The 24,580-nt window shown below is 36.4% G+C and overlaps 1 protein-coding gene and 1 non-coding gene across 5 annotated transcripts in view; both read left to right on the top strand.

Annotated features, from left to right (window-relative positions):
• Positions 1-24,580, top strand: part of INPP5F (inositol polyphosphate-5-phosphatase F) — a 77,106-nt gene that overhangs the window by 27,568 nt on the left and 24,958 nt on the right. For 3 of the 4 annotated variants that reach the window (XM_032490776.1, XM_032490775.1, XM_032490777.1), the window contains exons 3-9: positions 6,099-6,235; positions 15,380-15,508; positions 15,731-15,898; positions 16,014-16,070; positions 18,295-18,493; positions 19,251-19,430; positions 20,503-20,570. In XM_032490776.1, coding sequence (XP_032346667.1) covers positions 6,099-6,235; positions 15,380-15,508; positions 15,731-15,898; positions 16,014-16,070; positions 18,295-18,493; positions 19,251-19,430; positions 20,503-20,570 — 938 coding nt within the window. Of the gene's footprint in view, positions 1-6,098; positions 6,236-15,379; positions 15,509-15,730; positions 15,899-16,013; positions 16,071-18,294; positions 18,494-19,250; positions 19,431-20,502; positions 20,571-24,580 lie in introns of those variants that run through there. The other variant, XM_032490778.1, reaches the window with a different exon arrangement.
• Positions 18,883-18,989, top strand: LOC116667398. Its single transcript, XR_004324282.1, has one exon. It is a non-coding gene; the product is annotated as a U6 spliceosomal RNA (small nuclear RNA).

Here is a 24,580-nt window from a genome sequence, read left to right as displayed (position 1 = left end):
CTTTGTCATTTCCGGGCGTCTCCTCCATGGATAGTGCAGGAGAGGTGGACCTAGGAGAGGGGAAGGGAGTGCTTTGTTCTCAGGAATACAGCCTGCAGGATTGGGGCAGGCTAAAGAAAGAAAAGGCATGAGAGTCGTGATAAGACTTGCTTTCTCTTTTTATTTTTGGTCATAACATGAATGTTTATAGAGAGATGTAGGGAAACTGGAAAGTGCCCCAAAAAGCAGTGAAACAGAACCTACAAAATAAATTGTGGTTATATGTTACAAAAGTAAGTAAATAAGTTTTTTCTCTTAGAAAAAAAGTCTTTAAAAAAACCCACAGAAGCACTTCACATCGGAACCAGTCTTTAGAAAAGTTGAGCCAGAAGAAAAAAAACAAAAAAGCAAAATCATTTCCACAGAAGTATTTCATTCACTTCACGTGTCTGGCACATAGAATATGTACTGTGTATGTATTTCTATCAGTAGGAGCGCATTTCATTGAATCTCATTTAACCCGTTTGCCAACATGCCTCACTGCCTCTGCAAAGTCTTACTGGTGGATGTACTGGATGCTCTGAAGGCTGGTGGGAGACTGGGTAGGAAGCCTTCTCTCTTCTGGTGGCTCAAGGTTTCTGTTTATTTCCAAACCTGTTTATACCTGTCTTACTCGATGTTGTAATTACATAATCAAATATTAAATAAGCCCATCAACTACGAGTACACAAAAGAAAGACTTCCTATTTCTATAAAAGCTAAATTAAGTGCTTTGGAAAAACTAGATAAAGCTGTGTTGCATTAAAAAATTTTTAAAAGAGTAAATTACAACACCAAATACTCACTAGTGCTCTTTCTCAAAAATTCTCAGTAAGTCAGTGTACATTTGAATGTTTCATATGAAGAATAAATTATGTATGTTTAAAAAGTCATTCTTAAGCTGTCAAGTAAGATTAAAAGGACTAATGTCAAGAATGGTGACCAGTTGCTCTCCATCTCTACTAGTCTCTTTGTATGAAAGAATTCACAAAGTGGACTGTAGATTAGATTTAAAGAATTTCCATGGAGTGGGGAACAGTGGTCAAAAGGAATATTAGTTTTATCTGTAATGTTTACATTTTTAAACAAATGGGATGTATTTTTATATTTCCTATGTAATTAACATTAACAGAAATAAAAAGGATTGCTAGACACTCGTTGTTGGATCAGATGCTTATCTTTTCTGTGTGTTGGGAGGATGGATAGCCATGTTGAGAAATAATGTAGAGGTAGTACTTCCCAGAGGTGAAGTCATGAGTAGGAAGAAAAGATTTTCATCTGATTTTAGGGGAAAAAAAAATTTTTTTGAAGAAAATCTTTATCCTACTATTGCTTATCCTCTTTTAAGTGAGTCTGTTATAGTATAGGGCAAGCAATTGAATCTTTTCCAGGACTATTGTTTGAGCTTACCCTAACTGTCATACTTTTCAAGGTAATCACTTCCTAACCAGTTTTCTTAACTTGCTGGGGAAATCAGATTTTCTTGTCTGTCTTTTCCTGAAAGAGCCAGGGTTACAAAATTGGCTTCCCAACACCCCCCCCCCATTGTAATATAGTTAAAAAGTTGAGAAAATATATGCCAAAAGACCTTGCTAGACTAAGTTACCTTTGATACTTGGTTGATTACACTACATATCCAGATCTCAGTGTGGCAGCTTTAATCAAGCCAAGTTTCTTTTCTGGTGGGTGATATAAATTAATGGAATAACCTGCGTTGGTGCTTTTAAAAACTTTATGACAATTATGCCTGATGGATACTCAGATTGCTAAATAATAGTGATGCTGTACATCTATGTTTTTCTTGCCTTAAAACTCAAACTAGAGAAAATATATTTGGATCATTTAACCTTGTAACTAACATGCTCATTTTTGCCAGACTTCCAAGCTTCTACATGTTATTGTTGTGTTTTGTTTCAGCTAAGGCAAAATAATTACAGGAATACCGATTGCTGTTATTTCCCATGAGGTTTTTTGTTTGTTTTGCTTTGTTTTCTAGAGTCAGTGATTTTGCCTGGAAATGTCTCAGTGTCCAATTCAAAATTTTGTCTTTTTTCCATTGTGATCATTTTAATTGTTCCTTTGAACACTATTTCAAATACCTATATCTTTGTGTTTGGCAGGAAATATATTGTTAGTTTTTTATTCTCTACTCTGATAGGTAAGACTCCTAGGAAAATCTTTTGTACTTTAGAAGGAGCTTTTTTTTTTTTTAACATTTTTTTATTGAATTATAGTCATTTTACAATGTTGTGTCAAATTCCAGTGTAGAGCACAATTTTTCAGTTATACACGAACATATATATATTCATTGTCACATTGTTTTTGCTGTGAGCTACCACAAGATCTTGTATATATTTCCCTGTGCTATACAGTATAATCTTATTTATCTGTTCTATGTTTTGAAATCCCAGTCTGTCCCTTCCCACCCCCGCCCCCTTGGCAACTGTCAGTTTGTATTCTATGTCTATGAGTCTATTTCTGTTTTGTATTTGTTTTTTTTTTTTTCCTTAGATTCCACATATGAGTGATCTCATATGGTATTTTTCTTTCTCTTTCTGGCTTACTTCACTTAGAAGGACATTCTCCAGGAACATCTATGTTGCTGCAAATGGCATTATGTTGTCATTTTTTATGGCTGAGTAGTATTCCATTGTATAAATATACCACATCTTCTTTATCCAGTCATTGTTTTTGGACATTTAGGCTGTTTCTATGTCTCAGCTGTTGTAAACAGTGCTGCTATGAACATTGGGGTGCAGGTGTCATTTTGAAGTAGGGTTCCTAGAAGGAGCTTTTTTTTTTTTTTTAATTGAGACATAGCTCACAAACCATAAAATTCACTACTTTAAAGTATCCATTCAGTGGTTTTTTAGTATCTTCATAAGGTTGTACAACCATCACCACTATCTAATTCCAGGACATTTTCGTCATCCCAACTTACTTAGATTATAACTAGTAAATATCAGTTTTCTATCTTACTCTTACTTTTTTCATTTTGAGCAACGTGTGAGATTGAAAACAGAAAGACAGGAAACTATATATTAAAAGACTTATGAGATAGTAACCTAATGAAATTTGTAGATCTGGGTGGAAGTCAACTATAAAAGTACATTTTTATTTGTGGCTATTCAATAAATTATTTCAAAGCAGATTCCAGATATATATTTATCTGCAAATACTTCAGTATGTTTTTCAACACCATACTTTCCCCTCTTCGTCATCATGTACTAGATTACAGACCATATTTTCATGGGTACCTGTGTCTGTCTTCTCTGTCCTTTTCTAGTATTCATTTATCCGTTCCTATACGGGCATCACATTGTTTTATTTACTGTAGCTTTATAATATGTTTTGCTACCTGGTAAACATTAGCTCTTAGTAGTAATAACATGAATTATAAAAGTTATTTAATCCTCATAGCTCCTCTCTGAAATAGGCAGTTTTATCCCAATCTACAGATGAGAAAACTGAGATTTAAGCAGTTAAGTATTATGCTGCAGTACGTGGCAAATAAATAATTGAGCTGAAATTTGAAGTTGAGTTCTGGCCTCAAAGTTCAAAATATTGAGGCTTCTCTGAAAAGGGAAAGCTACTATTTAAAAAATATTTTTCTCCAAAACATTGTAAAATGATTATAAATCAATAAAAAATGTTAAAAAATTTTTTTCTTTTTTCAAGATCATTTACATTATATTTTCTCAGATTTAATCTTCATTATAACCCGCTAGGTATACTGAATTCAGTCTGTAATGTTTTTTACAGAAGCACCTCAGTTTTTCATTTTCTGTGTATGAGTAGATAAATAACTTTAAAAATACGCATATTTTATTTTTAAATGTATTTGAGTTCATACGTTGAATTTCAGTATTGCAATACCAATTTTTTTTTGGAAAAAAGCATACCTTTTGGTTTCCCAAGTTAGTCTATGTGTGGGGTAAAACTTCTGTTTGTAATTTAATATTTTTCTATTTTTGGTACTATACCATTAGATGGCTTATTGGGAAGACATTTATTACATTTGATTATGCACATTGTGTTTTTGTCATTGCTGTGATTTCTTTAAATTGCAATTCCCCGTGTCAATAGGAAGACAAGAAGACATAAACAAGGAAGAGGGCTTCCTAATATTGGCTTGTCTGATCAGCTACCAACACTCTAAATCGTTCAGTGTAAAACAGAAATTATTCTTGTAAGGTTAAGAGACTTATGGTAAGGATTTATTTTTATTCAACAGACTGTATTGACATTCACCTTATTTATTATGGGTTATGTTTATTGTGTGTTAGGTGCTTGGTAACCTTAATCCATGCCTGACATTCTTCCCAGCATATTATAGGTCCTCAGTTAGAGTTTAATGATAATGAATAATGAAATGACTTATAAAAGCCTTGAAACTTTGGAATAGATTTGCACCCTACTTTATAAATTATGAAATGTTTTCAAACTCTTGGATTTATGAAATGTTTAAAGCACATCTCCAAAACACTGTCCCTAAAATGAAAGCTTATTAATATTTAGGGGGAAAAATGGGGGAAACTAAAATACTATATATCCCTTTTTAAAATCTTTTTTCATAAGGAGGATATATATCCGTTATGCCATTTTTCTTTAATAAAGAACTCCTGAAACACTGTTTCAATTACTTTTATTTTTGTTATCGATTAGGTAGTTTTTTTAAAGGGTGTTAGCCTTGTGATATGAAAAATTGCTTTTGCATACTGTCTTTCATAGACTATTTCTCATTTAAATAAAAATATTTTATGGGAACTAGAACTTTGGATTGAAAAGATAACTATTGGGCCTCTAAGTGTTTTCTTTCCTTTCTCTCTTGTATTTATTAAATATTTCTTTCACTTGCTTTACACCCCTCTCCTCCACTTTCTTCAACATGTTTGCTTATTTGCTCAGTCCTAGTGTATACATAAAGTAGTTTTGGAATTGCTAACACATACCCTTTTGAAGAATAAATTCATTAACTAGAGTACAATATTGTATACAATTCTTTTTGTCTTTATCCTTGCAAAATACTGTTTTCCAAAGTTATTTAGTTTTTTTTTTTTCTCCTCTCCTACAGTGTGGCTACATTTTTTATCTGTAACAGAGTTGGGTTACTCTTAGCATTTTGTTTTGGGTTCCCTCCACATTCTGGTTGATTAGAACTTTTTATTTTTGAGGAGATTTTAAACATTACCATGGTTCTAAGAGTCAGAACTATGTGAAAGGGTATTCTCAGAAAGCTAGTCCCTTTTATCCCATTGCTGTTTCCTCCTACTAGCTCATTTCCACCTACTCCTTGTTAGGTAACCAGTCTCATTAATTTCTAATTTCTTTCTCTTTCTTTTTGTACGGATGAGCAGATACATGCATATTTTCTCTTACCTTTCTTACAGAAAGGGTAGCCATGCTCTAGGTACTCTTTTGTGCTGTGATTTAATACTTTACCCTATTATATTATACCCTTATATATTAATAATATATCAAGTTTATTCCCTTAATATATCCAGGAATCACTTCTTACCAGTTCATAGAATGGTTCTAACTTTTTCACAGGTGCATAGTACCCCACTGCATAGATGTGCCATAGTTTATTCAACCATTTTCCTGTGTCTAGCCATTCAAATTTTTTCCCAGTATTTTGCAGTTAGGGACTGCTGCAATGAATAGATTTTAGTGTATATACTTTTGTGTTGTTGAGGTATATCATCAGGGTAAATTCACAAGAGTGGGATTGCTAGGTTAAAAGGTAAGTACATATGTATTATTGTTAGTTGTCACAACATTTCCCTCCAGAAAAGTAGTATCTGTGTTCCCACCAGCACTATGAGAGTACCTGGTTCCCACAGCCTTGCCAGCAAATGTGCTGTCATACTTTTTTATTATCTCCAGGTATTGCAACAGTTTAATGTACATCTCCGCTGAACATCTTTTCATACATTCAAGGGCCATTTGTGTATCTTTGTTGTGCGCTTTGCTTTAAAGGATTCTATCTTTTGCACATTTTGTTAGATTATTCACCTACAGTTTGCCAGGACAGTAGCACTTTATAGAAACAGACATTAAATATGGCTTTTCTCTTTCAGATCTTCCGTGGTGGCTTATTTTAATTCGGCAGAAAGCTTTGGTGGGCAAACTTCCAGGAGACCATGAGGTCTGTAAAGTTACCAAAATTGCTGTGCTATCACTTTCTGAAATGGAACCTCAGGATCTTGAACTAGAGGTAAGATGAAGTCTCAGGAAAGTTTAGGGAAACTTGGTATAGATTTAATAGCAAGTATGAGGATTTGCTTTAATAGACCAGAATCATATGATTTTAGAGCTGAGTACTCTTTAGAGTAATTTAATCTTGTGATTTTCAAACTTCACTTTAGTAGTGGATCTTTTGTTTTAAAATCTGTGAAATCCAGTATATAAATAGATGCATAACATTAGAGCTGCTTTGGTTGAGGTGGTGATGGGGGAAGAAGGGTTCCTTGGGGGCCCTGCCTGCCTGGCCTCTCCTGGAAAGCCACCTTCTGCTTGTAGGGATCCCTAGGACTTTGCACAGCAGTTTGAAAGCTGATTTGGGGGAGGGGAGAGAGTCAAGAAGGTGAGATTTAACTTTTACTATATCCTCTTTTACCTGTATTTCTTGACATTTTTCTAAGGCTATATTTTTTCGTAATTTTTTTTAAACAAAGTATTTTTGTTTTTTAAAAAAAGAAAACCACTGATCTAGTGAGACTTTTTCATTTTCCAAGAGGAAACCAGGCCCACAAGTAGAGTGACTTAAGGCCAAGATAATGAGATTGCCCAGGGCCAGTGTTTGTCTCCACACCAGGAGCTGCCACCGCCTGGTAGAAGTAACCCATGAAAGCATTTGTATCCTCTCTGCAATCAGTGTGGGGACGTGGCACCACTCTTTGCAGGGATGTCATCACTCTGCCATAGTCCTAACCTATTTTGATCACTGTGTGATGTGCCAGGCAGGCCCTCATGGTTAAATGGATTATCATATTTAATCCCTTGGACTACTGTATTAAAGTAGGCACAGTTACAATCCGTATTGTGCAGGCGAAGAAAGAAGGCTTGGCGGAGGATTTACTTTACAGCTGGCACGTCCAGACAGGGACTCAGGCCGTCCGGTCCGTATCACTAAACTGAGCTTGCCTCCCTGTTACCTGAACAGCAGAGGGCCCACTGACCCATAACTCAATATGTGTCTTTCTAGGCTGAGTTCTTGGGAAGGAAGTTTGGGACAGGGTTAAATTGTTTAAAAAACTAAATACAGGCATACCTCAAAGATACTGTGGGTTCAGTTCCAGACCACTACAGTGAAGCAAATATCACAATAACATGAGTCACACGAATTTTTTGATTACCCAGTGCATATAAAAGTTATGTTCATCGTATATTGTAGTCTGTTAAGTGTGCAAGAGCAATATGCTTAAAAAAATAATGTACATACTTTAAAAATATATTGCTAAAAACTGCTAACCATCATCTGAGTTTTCAGTGAGTCATAATCTTACAGTAACATTAAAAGATCACCTATCACAGATCACCATAACAAATATAATAATAATGAAAAAGTTTGAAATCTTGTGAGAGTTACCAAAACGTGACAGAGACCTGAAGTGAGCAAATGCTGCTGAAAAAAATGGCACCAGAGTTGCCACAAACCTTTTTGTTTAAAAAAAGCAAAAAAGCAATATCTGTGAAGTGCAATAAAATGGGGATGTGCCTGTAAAAGTTATTTTTATGCTTCACATTTTATTGTAAGTTTGACAATTCAGCATTAGGAAACATTACAGTGAACCTAGGAGGCTCCTATTATTTGTTACAGGAATCAAAAGAAGATCAGAGAACTTCATGTTGTCCTTTAATTGGTACTAGAGATAGAATACTGCCCACGATTGCTGATCCTTAGATGACTTAGGTGGCATTGGGCCTATTAAAAGCAGGTGTTTGCAGTTTTGTTTGCATTTTATTTAGCAAAGAGCAGCCAGACTAACAAAAATTGTATCAGTTTACTAAACCAATAAACTCGTCATTGGTGTCTTTTGGATGATTGCTGACAAGGTCAATGTGGCTTCCTGTCACCAACCTTTGCCTTGAGGGTGAGCACGCCTTGGGCAGCATTCTGGTTTGAGTATTAATCCTGAGGACCCTGATAGTTAGACTTAGATCAGGGACCAGCTCGTCCAGCACCTTGGTCACCTGTCAGTCATCAGTTTGCGCATCTGGCAACCCCAACCCTGGTGAAATGAACTGTCCTCATCCAGAGATGGTCGGGACTCTTGCTGGACTTTCCTGATGCCCTTTGTGGCCACCAATCTAGCATTTGAAATTAGTAGCTGACTACTGTATAAATGGGATGGTGGAGGGGAAGATTAGGAAATGACATTTAGTGGAATTTTAAAATGTGAATATGATGAGAGCTTTACAAATGTCTGTATTCTGAAGACTTTTCCTTTTCTCTCTTGATACTCTCAAATGAAAGAGATTATCTGCAAATCAAAGTGAAAATGATATATTCCCCCACGTGACGTAGCTGAGTAATTTTACAGCACTGTTAAATGGTATGAGCTGCAGCATTTGCCAGGAGTACTAAAAGTATGTTAAGAATTGGAAATATGTAATGACCCTTACTAATTAGGGGTAAGCGTGATTATAAAGAAAAAATTTGCCAGATCCCATTTTAGGGAGTAGTTTGGCATGCTTTTCTCTCTCAAGAAGATGATTTTAGAAGTTTGTATTTAAGCCTTTTTTCCCCTTCCTTTAATCCTATTTATGGTAATGCGGCTTTACAACAGTGAACAATAAGGGGGAGGGCAGAGTACAGCTATGTGGAAAATTACGACTGCTTGCTTATTTTCTGACATGTTAATTGAAATTTTTGATATCCTTATTTCAATTTCATATAACTCCATCTAAAAGGCGCTTTTAGAAGCATGATAATTTTGGTTTTTTCCTTTTTGTTTTGTTTTGTTTTGTTTTGTTTTGTTTTTTGATTATACAGTAAATTGTAACTGAGGAGGAGAAAAAAATACCCCTACTTAGAAATAATCACTGTCAGTATTCTGGTGAGTTTTAATGGTTGTTTCCATTTGCCCTCAGCTCTTTGGAGGAGCAAAATTACTTTCAAATTTTCATAACAGTTCTTACTTTTTGCATCTTTGTGTATTTTTTTCCTACTTAACTCCTATTATTTTTCATGGCCATACACGTATTATGCTCATAAGACTTTTTTAAGCATAACTGGTTCTTATGTCTTCTTAGTATGTCTTTGTAATTTGGACGTCTGTGTTACCGGTTTGAATACCCACTGCTCTTATTCTTTCCCAGCAGGACCCTCGGGCTCTTTAGTGTGGTCACTGTTGTCAGACTTTCTAGGGCCTCAGCTGTCTTCTGTCACTGGAGCAGAAGCACTTTTGTTTGAGTTTGGAATTAATAGAATTTCTAGTTTTCTACCTCGGTTGACTTTTTAGTTCTGATATATGGCTTATTTGCTTGCCAGTTTTAAAAATAATTCTCATACTATACAGTTCACCCACTTAAAGCACATAATTCAGTGGTTTTTAGTATATTCAGAGTTTTGTAACCATCACCACAATCAGTTTTGGAACATTTTTATCATTCTAAAAAAAAAAAACACTGTGCTCATTAGCAGTCAGTCCTCATTTCCCTCCAAACCCCAGGCAAATCCTAGGCAAACACTAATCTGCTTTCTGTCTCTGTAAGTTTGCCTATTCTGAACATTTCTTATAAATGGAATCATACAATATGTGACCTTTTGTGACTGGCTTCTTTTATTTGGCACAATGTTTTCAAGGTTCATGCTGTTGTAACGTGTCAGTACTGAATTCCTTTTTATTCCTTTGTATGGATATACCACATTTTATTTATCCATTCCTCCGTTGATGGACATTTGGGTAGTTTTCACTTTGGGGCTGTTATGAATAATACTGCTGTGAACATCTGTGTACAAGTTTCTGGTGGGCATTTGTTTTCGTTTCTCTTGGAAGAAAGAGAAATTCCATACATAGGAAGGAATTGTGGGGTCATATAGTAACTCTGTGTTTAACCTTTTAAGAAACTGCCAGACTATTTTTCAAAGCAGTGTGCCATTAAAAAAAAATCTGTACAAGGGGATGAAGAATCTGTGGAGTTCAAATAAATGAGAACGTAGATGTTCTTTCTTTTGAAAAAAATATCCTTTAAAGTTTTATATGCTTATGTTTCATGTCTGTGTATCTTATTTGCTGTATCTTATTACCTTTAATAGATAACTGCATCATTTTCCATATTTGGTTTCCCAGTAGACATCTGTTTAAAATTTTAGCTCCAGATGGACATAGATAGATACCAACTTTTAAAGTAAAATCATTTATTTTCCTTAAACGACAGTGGCAACATCAGTTTTTAATCTTGGTTGTGAAACGTAAGTTGCTAGAATAGTAGAAAAACCAGGGGAACACCATGGTGCTTGTGGTGGTGGTTTTCTTTTTGAGACTGTGTGTATCAGTGTGTGATAAGGGCCTAAGCACACATTACACAGGGCTGGCTGGGCTTCTGGAAAAGGGAAGATGATCCCACTGTCGACACAATGTTCTAATCCCAAGAGCTCTGTCTAAACAAAGCATTTTAGGACTGGAAGGGATCGAGCCTAAGAAGTAATTTTCTCCATCCCTGTTTTTTGGTAGGACTGATTTTAAATTTACCTTTTAAAAAGGTAGTGGTCTGTGCTTTCTTTCTTTTTTTTTTTTTTTTAAAGTTAACTGTGTATATGGAAGATTCTAAAATATTACTTGAAAATGTTTATGTTTAAAGTAATTTTAAATTTCTATTTAGAAAAATCAGTTTTAAGAGACAGAGATTTCTAGATAAGATGTTGTAGTGAATTTGTGCTTTGCTCACAGATCCAGATCACAATCCTTATTTGGAAACTTTGGGGCCATATTTGTTTTAGAACTCCGGTTTTGGGGAATTTTCAGAAGGTTATTCCACGTATTCTATATATGCCCAGTGAGTCTGGGACGTTACCCTCAATACAACACGTTCATACTTCTTAAAGAATCGTGAATATTCATGCTAAAGAAGGTAAACGATGACTATAAATCACTTCATTATCAGTTCAGGGTTTATTTTATCAGTAAATGGACTTGTAACAAACTTTTAAAAACAGATTTCAGAGGGTTTTTTTGTTTTTTTTTTTAGAGCTGTTGATTAGGTAGTTAAGGGATGTTAGGCCTGCATCAGCTCTGTTCCAAGCCCAGAAAAGAGGATAGAGGTACAAAGAGAAAGCAAAAGAAAAACAAACAAGTCATTGCCAGGCCTAGACAGAAGCAGCATCTTATCACCATAAATGGGATTGTGGGTCAAACTGAGGCCATAGGCCTCCTGGATTCTGGATCCAGAAGCAGGCAGTGGCAGGTGGAGATTTGGCCCCTGCACAGTGAAGGGAACACAAAGGGCTACGTTGGAGATGGGGGCCTGGAGCCGTGTTCAGTGTGTTAAGCCTGATGCTGGAGTGGGATTCTCCAGTTCATGGAAGGAGGCTATTAGGTTGTCTGCTCTAAGTGGGATAATTGTGCATAAAATAATTTTCCTGTCTGTTAAGCCAGTAGAATCTCCCTGAGAAACACTGGTCTGGGCAAAAGATAAGGATCTGAATTAATACAATAAAAATCAGCATGATGTAGTTGGGTTGATAGGAGAGACTTTAGCAAGGAGAATAATGGAAGATGCCTCCAAGGTTTCTTAAGTGATTGGGTGGGTATTGTAATCATTGCCTGAGAGCGCATGTACCAGAGAAGGAGCAAGATTTGGGAAACAGACAGGTCAGTTTTGGAGATGCTGAATTTGAGGGACTAGTGTGTCAGTAGTGGGGAGATGTTATATTTTTGGGTCATGAGCTCAGAGCAAAAGAGTGGAGTTAGAAATATGACGTTAAACATAGTAGTAGTTAAAATGAGGAAAGAGGCTGAAATTTTCTAGGCAGAGCATTAAGGATGGGAAGAGAGCTAAGGACAGAACACTGGGAACCACTATCATGTTTAGAGATAGGAATGCCAGCAAAGAAGACAGAAAAGGAACAGTCAGAGGTTGGGGAAGAACCCAGAGAGACAGGTATCAAGGGACCAGAGGAAGAGACAACAGGGTGTAATCATTAGTGTCACATTCTTAGACAGATAGAAGGTTTGTCCTTTTCAGAGTGAGGGGATCCCTGTTTCACTCTGCCTGAGCAGTTTCACTGGGCCTTCACTCGTTGACCTACCCCAGTCAGACTGTAGTCCTCACAGTTACAGTGACTGTGACACTGTACCCTGCTAACTCACAGAGGAGATCTGGGTTTGAGGAATGGATTTTTAAAAAAATTCTGGTAAACTTGGACAGTGTTAAAAGGTGGTAGGAAAGGGGCTGTTAGGGAGAGAGAGGTTGGAACAGAGGAGAGAGGAGATGAATGATGGGGCAAGGTCCTGATCCTAGAGGAGACACAGCAGGAAACTAGCCCTACAGAGAAAAACGACCCCCATCCTGAGAGTCAGGAGAGTGTGGGTGCAGACTCGACGTGCTGCTCCAAGATTGCTTTCCAATAGCTGGGTATTTAGAATCATCTTTGATAGATTCCTAGGGGAAATTTTTGCTGGCTTGAATGTTCTTAAGGAATAACTGTGTCTGACAAATGCATAATATCCTGTTTTGAATATTAAAATTGCAACAATCTATAACGAGGTTTGAGGCATGTTTTTAGTTTTTTTAAAAAAGCATTATGAATATGACGATAATTATTAACATTCTATATGAAAAATCGCTAACCAACAATTGCTCGGTGCTACAAGCAGAAGCAGCAGCAGGGAACTAACGAGAGCTTCTCTACTGCCCCAGTGACTGTACGCTAACGTAGGTGAGGGTGTGTGAGGTGTATTCATGGAAGAAGGGGAGTGATGGTTTCCCAGGAGTACTTTTATGCCCCATGTGTGAATCTGGAGGTTACCACTTACATTTGTAGCGTCAGAACCCATTCATTTGCTTAACAAGTATTTTTTTTGAGACCTCCTATAACAAGTACTTCTAAGACCCTGGAGATTTGTGTGTCAGTAAAAGATTTCTGCCATTTTAGAATTTACATTATAGTGGAGGGGGCCAAGTGATAAACATCAACATAATTATGCTCTGTTGTATGTTGGAAAGCAATAAATGCTATGGGAAATAAAAGTTGAGCATAGTAAGGGTGGTGGGTGAAGTGCTGAAGGGTGGAGGTCATGGTAAGGTACCTGGGGATAGGGTATCTGGGCAGAGAGAACAGCTAGAACAAAGGTCCTGGGGTAGAAGTAGTCCCGACATGTGAAGAGGCCGATGTGGGTGGAGTGGAGTAAGCAAGGGGAGGAAAGGCATAGGAGATGAAGGCAGTGAAGGGAGGATGAGGGTCTAGTTCTGCACATGTTGAGTGTGACGTGCTTGATGGAAATCCAAGTGGAAATGTTGAGATTTCTGAGTCTAGAATTTTGGGAAGGAGTGGGGCTGGAAATACACAGCTGGGAGAGAAATTTGGCATGTAGATAGTATTTGAAGCTGTGAGACTGGATGGCATCTTTGAGGGAGTGAATGAAGATAGAGAAAGGGGTCAAGGACTGAACCCTGAGGTGTCAAGACATTAAGAAGTCAAATGGTTGGGAAGGAACCAGTAAAAAAGGTACACAGTGACCAGTGGAAGCCAAGTAAGACAGTGTATCAGAAAGGATGGGGGAGAGATGAACTGTGTCAAATGCTACTGAGTGGTTAAGATAAGGACGAAGAATCCACCACTGCATTTAGTGAAGTGGAGGTCATTGTTCACGCTGAAGATAGGTTTAGGTGGAGTGGTGGGGGCCAAAGCCAAGTTGGAGCGGGCTAGGGGGAGAACGGGCGGAGAGGGTTTGGAGGCAGTGAGGAGTACAAAGACCTAGGACCCTAGCTGGCGGAGGAAGTATGTAAGTGAAGGTGCTAGAGGAAAGATCAGTGTTTCTGTGTTGGTGGGAATGATCTGGCAGAAAGAGGGGAGAGGAGAGAATTGCTGGAGTAGTGTCCACATGCTTGGTTCTTTCTCCTTCCCTTCATCTCAAATCTGGTTAGTTTTGCTTATTGGAAGGCAAATTAAGTTAGCTTAGTCTTGGCAGGATGACTGTAAATCTTTTTCACTTCACCTTTAGTTCCCTTGTCTTCACTAGTAGGGCTGGGGCAATGTAAAGTTGTAATTGTGCTGTGAAACCCATGTGAACAGAGTGATAGCCATAACTTTGAAAAGGCATAAAATCATTAAGATTGCATTACATTTGATTGCCTAGTCCAATTATCAGTCTTCACTTCCAGTTTTTTCCCCAGCTTTACTGAAGTATAATTGACAAAATTGTCTACTTCTGAATTTGATAAAATAGAAAGGGCCCCCTTCTTTTTTTTAAAAAAAGAATTATAGTCAAAGCTTGAACTAGCATTTGTTCTCACTAAAATTTTTCATCTGGTTTATCATCTGGTAATAGTTACTTTGTAAGTAAAACACTACTAGTAATAAGCACTTAGTAATTGTTAGCTCTTAACAGGAATCTACCCCTTAGCGTAGCAATAAAACCAGTGTATTGAACAATGAGATTAGCCTGCACATGGTCAATAGAATTCTTGTGTGTTGAGCCACACGAAATTATGTGTAAAATGCTTGCCTCTAACCAGATAGTCATCTCTAGATCCTCTTAACACATTCTTGTCCTCTTCCTCACCTTTGTCAGTTGGACTACAATACACATTTCCTGCAGCCCCTACTTACTGCTTCTTCAAATTTAATCTCTGAACCCAGAGAGTATGTTTTTATTCTGATTTCATTAGTATGTGTGAGGCTAGGAGAGAAAGTGGTGGAAATGCCCAGCTTTTTAGATTCCCCATAGAGCAGACTGTTGACATCTTCTCACTCAAAACATGCAATTAACTAGCATGAATGTTTAGCACAGATTATTGTAAAGAAGTGTGCCTAAAACAGCAGATGTATATTTTGCAGTATTTTAAATCTTAGATGCTAATTTTTAAAGCACTAATAAACCTCAGCCAGAGCATTTTATTCTTCAATTATATTAGATAAGAACTTATTATAATTACGGTTCTAACCTGAAGTTTCTACCCCGAAATCCTAAATATATCCTGCCCTGTATTCTTTGCTAATCCTCTACTGTAGCTTTTTAATCCTTGAAACCTCAGCTCTGTTTTCTAGTATCAATTGTCTACTTGATTATTTTGCCTGCTCGTGAGGTTTTACCCACAGTGCATGAGCATTAGCGGCGATTCTGCACTCATACTCGAATGTTTAACGAGATATTACTCATAATGAATTCTCTTTCTCTTCCTAATTATTTAGCTCTGTAAGAAGCATCATTTTGGAATTAACAAGCCAGAGAAGATTATACCATCTCCTGATGACTCAAAGTTTCTACTGAAGACCTTTACGCATATTAAATCCAATGTGTCTGCTCCTAATAAAAAGAAAGTAAGAGTTTAGTTGATATGGGCTTGAATTCACCTTTGATTAGTTTTAAATTAAGGAGTGATTTTTCTACTAGTAAACTTATTTTCCAACTACTTGTTATATTAAAGCACTGTCTCTGCATGTCCTTGGGATAATTTTCATTTTTCTCCTAAGGAGTTGTGTATTATCCACATAATGCTTTCCATTTAATTCCTGCAGTAACAGTAGATTCATTTCTTACAGGTTAAGGAAAGTAAGGAAAAGGAGAAGTTAGAGAGAAGATTACTTGAAGAGTTGCTGAAGATGTTCATGGACTCGGAATCCTTTTACTATAGCTTGACCTATGACCTGACCAATTCAGTGCAGAGGCAAAGCGCTGGGGAGAGGGATTGCCGTCCCCTCTGGCAAAAGGTACCTCTCATAGCTCAGAGCAGGGTTTGCCCCCAGAACAATTTATGGACCTGTTTGGCTTCTGTAGGAAAACTAAAACAACATGTTTCTGAACTGTTTATTCTGTCTTTTCCAGGTTGATGACCGATTTTTTTGGAATAAATACATGATACAGGATCTCACTGAGATTGGTGTGAGTAGTTGTTGCTAAAATATTCTAAGCTAGTTGTAGTTGTTAAGCAAATATTTTTAAATAGTACTAAAATAAAATTAAAATGTTACATTAATGTTTTCCCCTATAGAATGGGAATCATTTAGCTAGGGAAAACCAAGTCACTGTTTTAAGGTATTTCACAATTCGACAGTTTGGCCACAGGCCTATGTTTTTAGCAGCTTCTCATAGGATAGTCCTAATTTAAGGCTGTGGAACTAATGTCCATAAGAGTTCCTGTAAAAGAGATATTTTGTTTGTACCCATTGGAAATGTTGAAGCCCAGTTTTCCTTTAATGATATCAGTCATTTAACTGTCCTGTTTCCTCATCTAGAAATTGGTGCAGACAGATCTCTAAGAACATTCCAGTACTGCCAGTATTTAAATCAGAGAAGACAAGGAATATGATGAGATTATTGCTTGAAGTTCCTTCTAGTTTAATATTTACCTTCCCCCTTTACTCTGCCCTGTATGTCGGAGAATTGTGACTGTCTAAGGACAATTCATTTATTCAGTCAATCAACCAATACTTATGGAAAGCTGGCTATGTACCAGTTACTGTTTTGGACACAAATTGAGCAAGAAGCTGAATAAAGTCACAAATTATCTTTTCTTAACCTTTCAGAAAGTTGAAACTTTTTTCCTTTGTGTTTCTCCTTGTTGGTGGTTAGTATAAATGATTTTGACTTTTTTTGGTGGGGATAGGTAATTAGGTTTACTTATTTATTTTTAGAGGAGGTGCTAGAGATTAAGCCTAGGATCTCATGCATGCTAAACATGCCCTCTACCACTTGAGCTGCACCCTGCCCCTCACCCCCATTTTGACTTCTTTATCTAGTGGTGTCTAAAACTAAGTATCTAACATGCTCCTGAGAATGAGGCATGAAAATGTTCTCACCTCTTAATGATGCTGATCAAACCATGACCACCAAATCTCAATGACAGGGGAGGAAAAATAAGGGTGCTTATAATGAGTATTTGTTCTGTTTGCTGATGTCTTGAGCTCTACTATGTTTTGTAGAGTTTTTGTCAGGCACTTAGCAATACCATTTAAAACTGATGACTTACTGTAAAGGTAGCATTTGGCACTATACATTTTTGTTTCTTTCAAGAGTCTTACAGTTATTGCTAGAACAAAAATATGAAGATGAGAATGATGATAAGAATAATGAATGCAGATAAAGCCTTCACTGTTTTCAACTCTAACCATCTTACTAAGATCCTCTCTGCAGGCTCCATAGGATAAAACCATGAACTAGGACCTGGGGTATATGGTTGTGGAAGAAGAGGTGGATTTGAAGTTAATACTGAGATTAAGGCTAGATAGAACTGCAGAGACAGGGGGGAAGGGGGACTAAGAGCTCTTTTCATCCTGTACTGTCTCTGCGTGTAGTCAGTTGAGAAATCTGAGTATTCCTAATCTGAGAGACACAGAAGGGGAAATCTCTGACTTTAATTACTTCTCTCCTGATTATGTTGGATGGTTTTTTAAAGTAAGATATTTGTGGAGATGATTTTTTTTTTGGCGGTGAGGGGGATGGTTCACTTACTATTTGGATTTTAGCCTGGAAAATCCAAGATTTTTTCCTAAAGTAGGAAATAGAATAGGCCTCTGTATTTCATAATAAAGTGATCAGAGTTGGTTGTATTTTATTAAAGGCTTAATACAGTTGGGAATTGAAAATCGACCTTTAAGCTTTGTTTTTTTCTAGGCCAACAAAAATACATAATAGCTACATTTGTTAAATCTTTACTATAAGGCAGGCACTGTGCTAATAAATCCTTTTAGATTTTATGTGTTTCATCTTCACAACAACCTTATGAGGTAGTTTTTCTTCTTTCACGAAGCAGGACATCGAGAGGCATGGTATGGTTAAGTGATTCACCTCAGTGAGGGAGTGAGTGGTAGAGCTTGGATGTGCACTCTGCAGTCTGGCTTCTATGCTGTGGTCCCTCTCAGGCAGCTCCTTTTCAGTGACCACCATAAAAGTAAAGGAGAGACTTTCCCTTCACTCCTCTTCCTCCATTCCTTAATGTTCTCCAATAAACAGAAAATATGTTCTCCAATAAGCAGAAGATATGGTTAAAGGATGGAAGGTTTCTGCTTCTAATAAGCTGACAAGTATGTGATAGCTACTGTTAGGGTTTAAGGAAGTAGCAGTGCTGTACAGAATAGAAACAACATGATGTTCATATTATTTTCAGACACCGGATGTGGACTTTTGGATTATTCCCATTATCCAAGGTTTTGTGCAGATTGAAGAACTTGTGGTTAATTATAATGAATCATCTGATGATGAAAAAAGCAGCCCAGAGACCCCCCCTCAGGAGTCTACCTGTGTAGATGACATTCACCCACGATTTCTAGTGGCTCTCATTTCACGCCGAAGTAGGCACAGAGCAGGTGAGTGGAGGCCTATTATAGTGTGCAAATCAAATCCAGGTGAAAATGGAACATCTGCAGATGTATTGAAATGCTAATGACAATAATGGATTTGGAGACACAGTTGGCTTCAAAGTGCTCAGTGACTCTAATAGTGTCATGCAATTGGGGACCAATTTTTTGGAGAGAAGTGAATGGGGGAGAGTTAACAAAAGGAGAAAGAAAAGGAAATGTATATATTTGGAAAAGAGAAGAAAGTCACTTGGGATGTGCTTCGAAACACCATTGTTCCTACTGACAGCATGTATCACAGTAATAAATCCTTCCTGAGTGCTAGTACCTTTGGGAAAACCATTCTCCTCCAGTTCACAGGAACTATCTCAGCTTCAGCTTTTTAAAAACAATGGTGAGTTTTCACTTCGGCAGCACATATACTAAAATTGGAATGATACAGAGAAGATTAGCATGGCCCCTGCGCAAGGATGACACGCAAATTCGTGAAGAATTCCATATTTTTTATGTTCGTGTATAACCGAAAGTTTGTGCTCTATACTGGAAATTGACACAACATTATAAACTGACTATAACTCAGTAAAAAAAAAAAAAACAATGATGAATACAGGCATGATTTTGGGCAAGTTGATACTGTTCTGCCTGGCAGTTGCACGTTAGATCCCCAAGGCTATTCTAAAAGACACAGATTTGGTTGAGAAGCATATCTAGTCAGATTAAATAATTTTTTTTAATGTTCCTGTTTTCTGTTTTAATTTTCTTTTAGGAATGCGTTATAAACGAAGAGGAGTGGATAAAAATGGAAATGTTGCAAATTATGTAGAAACTGAGCAATTAATTCATGTGCATAATCATACCTTGTCATTTATTCAAACACGAGGCTCTGTGCCTGTCTTTTGGAGCCAGGTTGGATATCGATATAATCCAAGGCCTCGGCTGGACAGAAGTAAGCCTGTCAATTATTTGGTTTGCAAACGATTTCAGAGGGGATGTTTTAAAAATACTTTATAGGTTTGGGTTCATTTTGCCAGATACATTATTTAAAGCAGTATCTCATAAGGTGAAATTTAATAGTGATGTAATAATCACAAAAATAATAATGGTTGTTGACAGTTTAAGTAATTAACAGTAAAAAAAAATCCAAAATACAGCAAAACATAGCTTATTCCACAGATTTTAATTTGTTTCTTTGAAGAATACTTTATTACATGATTAATTTTGGTAAAGAGTAAATATAGCCAGTATTTGTAGAAGCAGGAACTTTTTAAAAATTTTTTTTAAATATTTATTTATTTGTTTGGGTTTTTTGGGAGAGGAGATAATTAGGTTCATTTATTTATTCATTTATTATTATTTTTAATGGAAGTACTGGGGATTGAACCCAGGACCTCGTGCATGCTAAGCATGTACTTTACCACTGAGCTATACCCTCCCCACAGGAAATTTCTTAACGAGGCAGCATCTACAAAAAGTAGATAAAATGCCTTTAAATCAAATGTTTCACTGGGAAAGGTTTGTTGTTTTAAATATTAAGGATTTAATTTCTTCCAGTATTTTAACTTTAGCACTGGAATAGCTAAGTCATGCCCACTAATTAGATTATTGAATGAGGCTGATTTTAAAAATTGTTCAGAATATTTTTCTCTCGAAACTTAATTTATATTTGTGAGAATTCAGTAAAACTTGAGTTTTTAATATCCTTGTTTTAAAGGGGGTTTTATTCATTTATTATAAATGACATGAAATGCTTTCTGACAAGTAGGCAGGATATATAAATAATAAATGTCATGGTTTCATGGTTGCCACATTCAGTATGTTTCAGTTAAGTCCACTTGGGGGAGAAGAAAGAAATTAGATCTTCGGCTTAGCATTTCATTTTAAAATACTGGTTTTAGACGATCTTAGTTACATTTGGGCCGTCAATAAATTATTTAAAAGTAAGAGTGAAGCTGGAATAGACACTAATTTCTGTCTTAAACTTGGGAAGGAAAAATAGATTTTGTATCACTTCTTTGTAGGTGAAAAGGACACTGTTGCCTATTTCTCTGCCCATTTTGAAGAACAACTGAAAATTTACAAAAAACAGGTGGGATTTGATCTGTAGTAATAAAATGTTCCTTCATATTTTTAGAAATGGTTGTGTATCTGTTTCTTTAAGTTTCATGAAATAACAATGTACAATTCATAATTAAGAAAAATGGCATTTGTCATGAAGTTAAAGAACACATATAAAGAATATTCTTAAAGAATTATCACTGAGTCAGCTTCTTTAGACTGTTTTTAGATGAGGTTAGTCTGCTGTCAGTTATTACAGTCTGAGAAGTATCTCGAGTAAGGTATGAATAACATCTCTCAGTAACACCTACAGCTCTACCTCTTTGAGATAACAGTTTGATATGTATCCTTCAGTATCTTTTTTTCCCTCTGCCCACCTTTCCCGTGTATTCATACACTCATATGTAGGTATGTGAACATAGAAACCAAAATCAGTGGAGAACTGTTAGGTGAAATACAAGTTCAATAAAATGACCAAATTTCCTATACAAGACTATAAGAATCTAATTCTCTTATCCATTAGCAATGACCAGTCTGAAGATATAATGCTATGGGATGCATTTTCCTAACAGCAACAAAAACAAAATAGGAAGAAATAGCCTGAAATCTACTAAACATACAAAAAAGATATCAAATGTATTGAAGTGGTGGTGGTGGTGGGGTGGTTGGGATGGGGAAATTACTGAAGAACACAAAAGAAAACTTGAGTAAATGGAGAGAAAACACCATGTTCCTGGAAGGAAATACTCAATATTGAATAGATTTCAGTTCTTCCAAAATTACAATACACATTTTGTGCAGTCCCAAAGAAGGTCCCAGCAGGGAAGCAAAAAGCAAACCCTCAGGCTGAAAAAAATGTAAAGTTGATAGTAAGAGATAAAGGCGGGTAATTGGAGAAATGAGAACTTTCACACGTCACTAGAGGGAGCACAAGTTGCTGTAGCCATTTTGAATGGTATTATCAATCAAAATAACGTATTCTTATATTGTTAATGCAGTAATTTGCTTTTTGATAGCTATCCTACATACCATATACAAAAACCAGTTCCAGATGGATGTGGATCTAAATGTGAAAAGTTTATAAACAATAAGCCTTTGAGACGAAAATACAGAAAGAACATCTTTTGACCTTTAGTCTTAAGCAGGGCTTTAAACCATAATGAAAAAAACTGATTAAATGGACTTTACTAAATTTTTAATCTTATAACTTTATCATTTATTTATTGAAGCTTTATTGAATTATCAAATATTTTGAGTATAAGATACTACTATAAATGTTATATTTATTAAAATGTTATATTAAAATGAAATAGGACTTAAAAAGCACCAACCATAATGAAAAAATTGGTAAATTTGACTTCACTAAAATAAAGAACTTCTGACTATTAAAAGGCACCATTAAGAGGATGAAAAGGCAATTCACAAAGTGGGGGAATATATATATATGATAAAGGACTCATATCTAGAGTATGTTAAAAACTATAAATCCATAAAAAAAAGATATACAGCCCAGAAGAAAACTGAACAAAAGACTTGAGCAGACTCTTCATAAAAAAGGGTATTTAAAAGTCTGATAAACATGAGAAGGAGCTCTACTCCATAAGTCAGATGGGCAATGCAAACTCAAACCACCACTTACACACCAGAATGACTAAAATAAAAAAGATGGGAAGTACAAGTTTTGTCAAGATTGTGGAGCAGCTGGAACTCTAATACAAAAAAAATTTTTTTTAATCTCCCTGAGAGAAGCATATGTTCAATCAGGGAGGCATCTATAAGAACATTAATTGCAGCATTAAAAAAAAAAACCCTAATTGTTCATCAGGAGGTCACTGGGTAACTAAAGTACAGCAAGTCTGAAGTGTTGAATACAAATGCTTAAAAATGACGATGTTGATCTTTTCTGTGTTTACTAACATGGAAAGATCTTAAAATCATACAGTGGAGTGAGGGAAGGACTAACAGCATATGGCATGTTGCCATTTTAAAAATCCCACAAAACCATGTCATTTATACATATGTAATTCTCTTCCACATTTGTGTGTGTGTGCTTACTCATATATGGCATGCATACTTATATAGGAATGCACTCAGGTGGGCTGAAAGGCACACATCAAACTTGTAACAGGAATTACCTTCAGGGAAGGCTGCAGACTGGGTTGTGGTCGGAAAGGATGTGACATTTATCCATGTTTGCATTTTTTATGATGTGAATAAATTTCATGTACTGGCAATATGTGTAATTGTAAGTAACATTGTAGGGAGTTGACCACAATTTAAATGTAACACATAATCATTGTGAAAATTGAAGCAATACTAAGGTGTGTAAAGGCAGTCACCCTCCTTCCTGCTCCCTGTTGACTCTCAAGACCTGTTTGTACACATCAATTTTATAGCTGTATGTACTGAGCAGACCCTTGCTCCTTTCTAACAGTACCAGGAGTACTGTTTTGTCCACCCTGGGTAATTGCCCTCTGGGAGGTGGGCCTACGGTCGGTCTGACTCAGTCGTGGTGTCATTGCTACTGCTCTTGCCTGCAGCTGACTTAGGTGTAGGCCTATGTTCAGTTAATTGGCAGTTTGGCCAGTGAAGTCTGATGTGAGGGGAAGTCTGCTAGGAGGCTTCTGGGAAAGATTTCCTGTTCTAATCAGAAGAAATACAAGAGCCAGCAATCCCTTGGTGGTGGTTGTGTCTGAATTTGATTGGTGCTGCTGCAGCTATGTCAAGGCTAGTTCATTAGCCTGAGAACTGACCAATATGCTGAGGATGGTAGAACAAAAAGGTGGAAAGAACTGGTTTTGGTAACCACTGAATAAAGCAATTCTGGAGCCATGCAACCTCCAGACTTCTGAGGTTCAGAACAGGCTTCTGTTCTGAGATTTGAGTCAATGATTTGTCCTTTGCAGCAAAAACATCTTGACACATGTATATGTATACATTCAAAATTTAAATCAAAAGAGGACTATACCATACACACTGTTCTGCAACTGTTTTCACTTAATATCTCATGGTGGTTATTTAACATAACCAATTCTCCAGGAAACATCTTGGAATACTGTGTGCTCTATAGAGTAAAATTCTGGAAGTGAAATGACTGGATCAAACAGTATATTTAGGTTGATACCTACTGCTCAGTTGCTCCCCAAGATTACACCAGTTTAAACTCTCAGCCACAATGGGAGCTAGCGCCCATTCCCCACCCCGATATATTCCCACACTGTATAATGCTGTCTATGTTTAGTGTTCAGTTTTTGCCTGCCTATGGGTGAAAACTGGTTTTCTGTTTTAAAATTTGCATTTCTTAATTAACAAAGTTGTAGTCTCATGTTTATTGGCTATTTGTACATTTTCTCTTGTGAATATCTTCTGTATCCTTTACCCATTTTTTCTTACTGAATTTATAGCACTCTTTATATATTAATGGTTTTTGTGTTACAGATATATTCCCCTAGGTAGTCCTTTTTTTTTTTTTTTAAATCTTTGCTTATACTGTCATTTGGTACAGAGGTTTTAAATTTTCGTGTTGTCACTTATCTTCTTTATGCTTTCTGTTTTTTGTTATGCTTAAAAAGGTATGTGCCATCCTACAATTAGGGAAAAATCATTCCAAATTTTCTTCTAGCTTTTTTTTATAACTTGAAGAAAAAGTATTTAGATCATTAATGCATCTAGAATTTACTTTGTGAATAATGAGATGCAGGGGGCTAACTTAAGTTCCCCCTCCCCTCATAGATAGAGTTATCCCAATACCATTTATATAGTAGTCCATCTTTATCCCAGAATGATATTACCATATCTTAGATTCCTCAGTGTACATAGGTCTGTCTCTGGGCCATCTGTCCTGTTCTGTTGAGTGATTCATTTCTCTGCACTCTTACCACTGTTTTAATTGCTATAGGTTTGCAGTGTGTTTTGCTCTCCAGTGGGAAAGTTTGTTGTTACTAGTTTTCAAAAATTTTTCCCATGTTATTCACTCTTCCAGAAAAACTTTAAAATTAACTTGTCAAGTCCATAGAAAGATCCTGATGGAATTTTGATGGG

This window comes from Camelus ferus, chromosome 11 (genome assembly GCF_009834535.1).
Source record: "Camelus ferus isolate YT-003-E chromosome 11, BCGSAC_Cfer_1.0, whole genome shotgun sequence".
In the NCBI taxonomy this organism is placed as follows: Eukaryota; Metazoa; Chordata; class Mammalia; order Artiodactyla; family Camelidae; genus Camelus; species Camelus ferus.
Note: the sequence above shows the minus strand (reverse complement) of the source record. Positions and strands in the feature narration are given on the sequence as shown.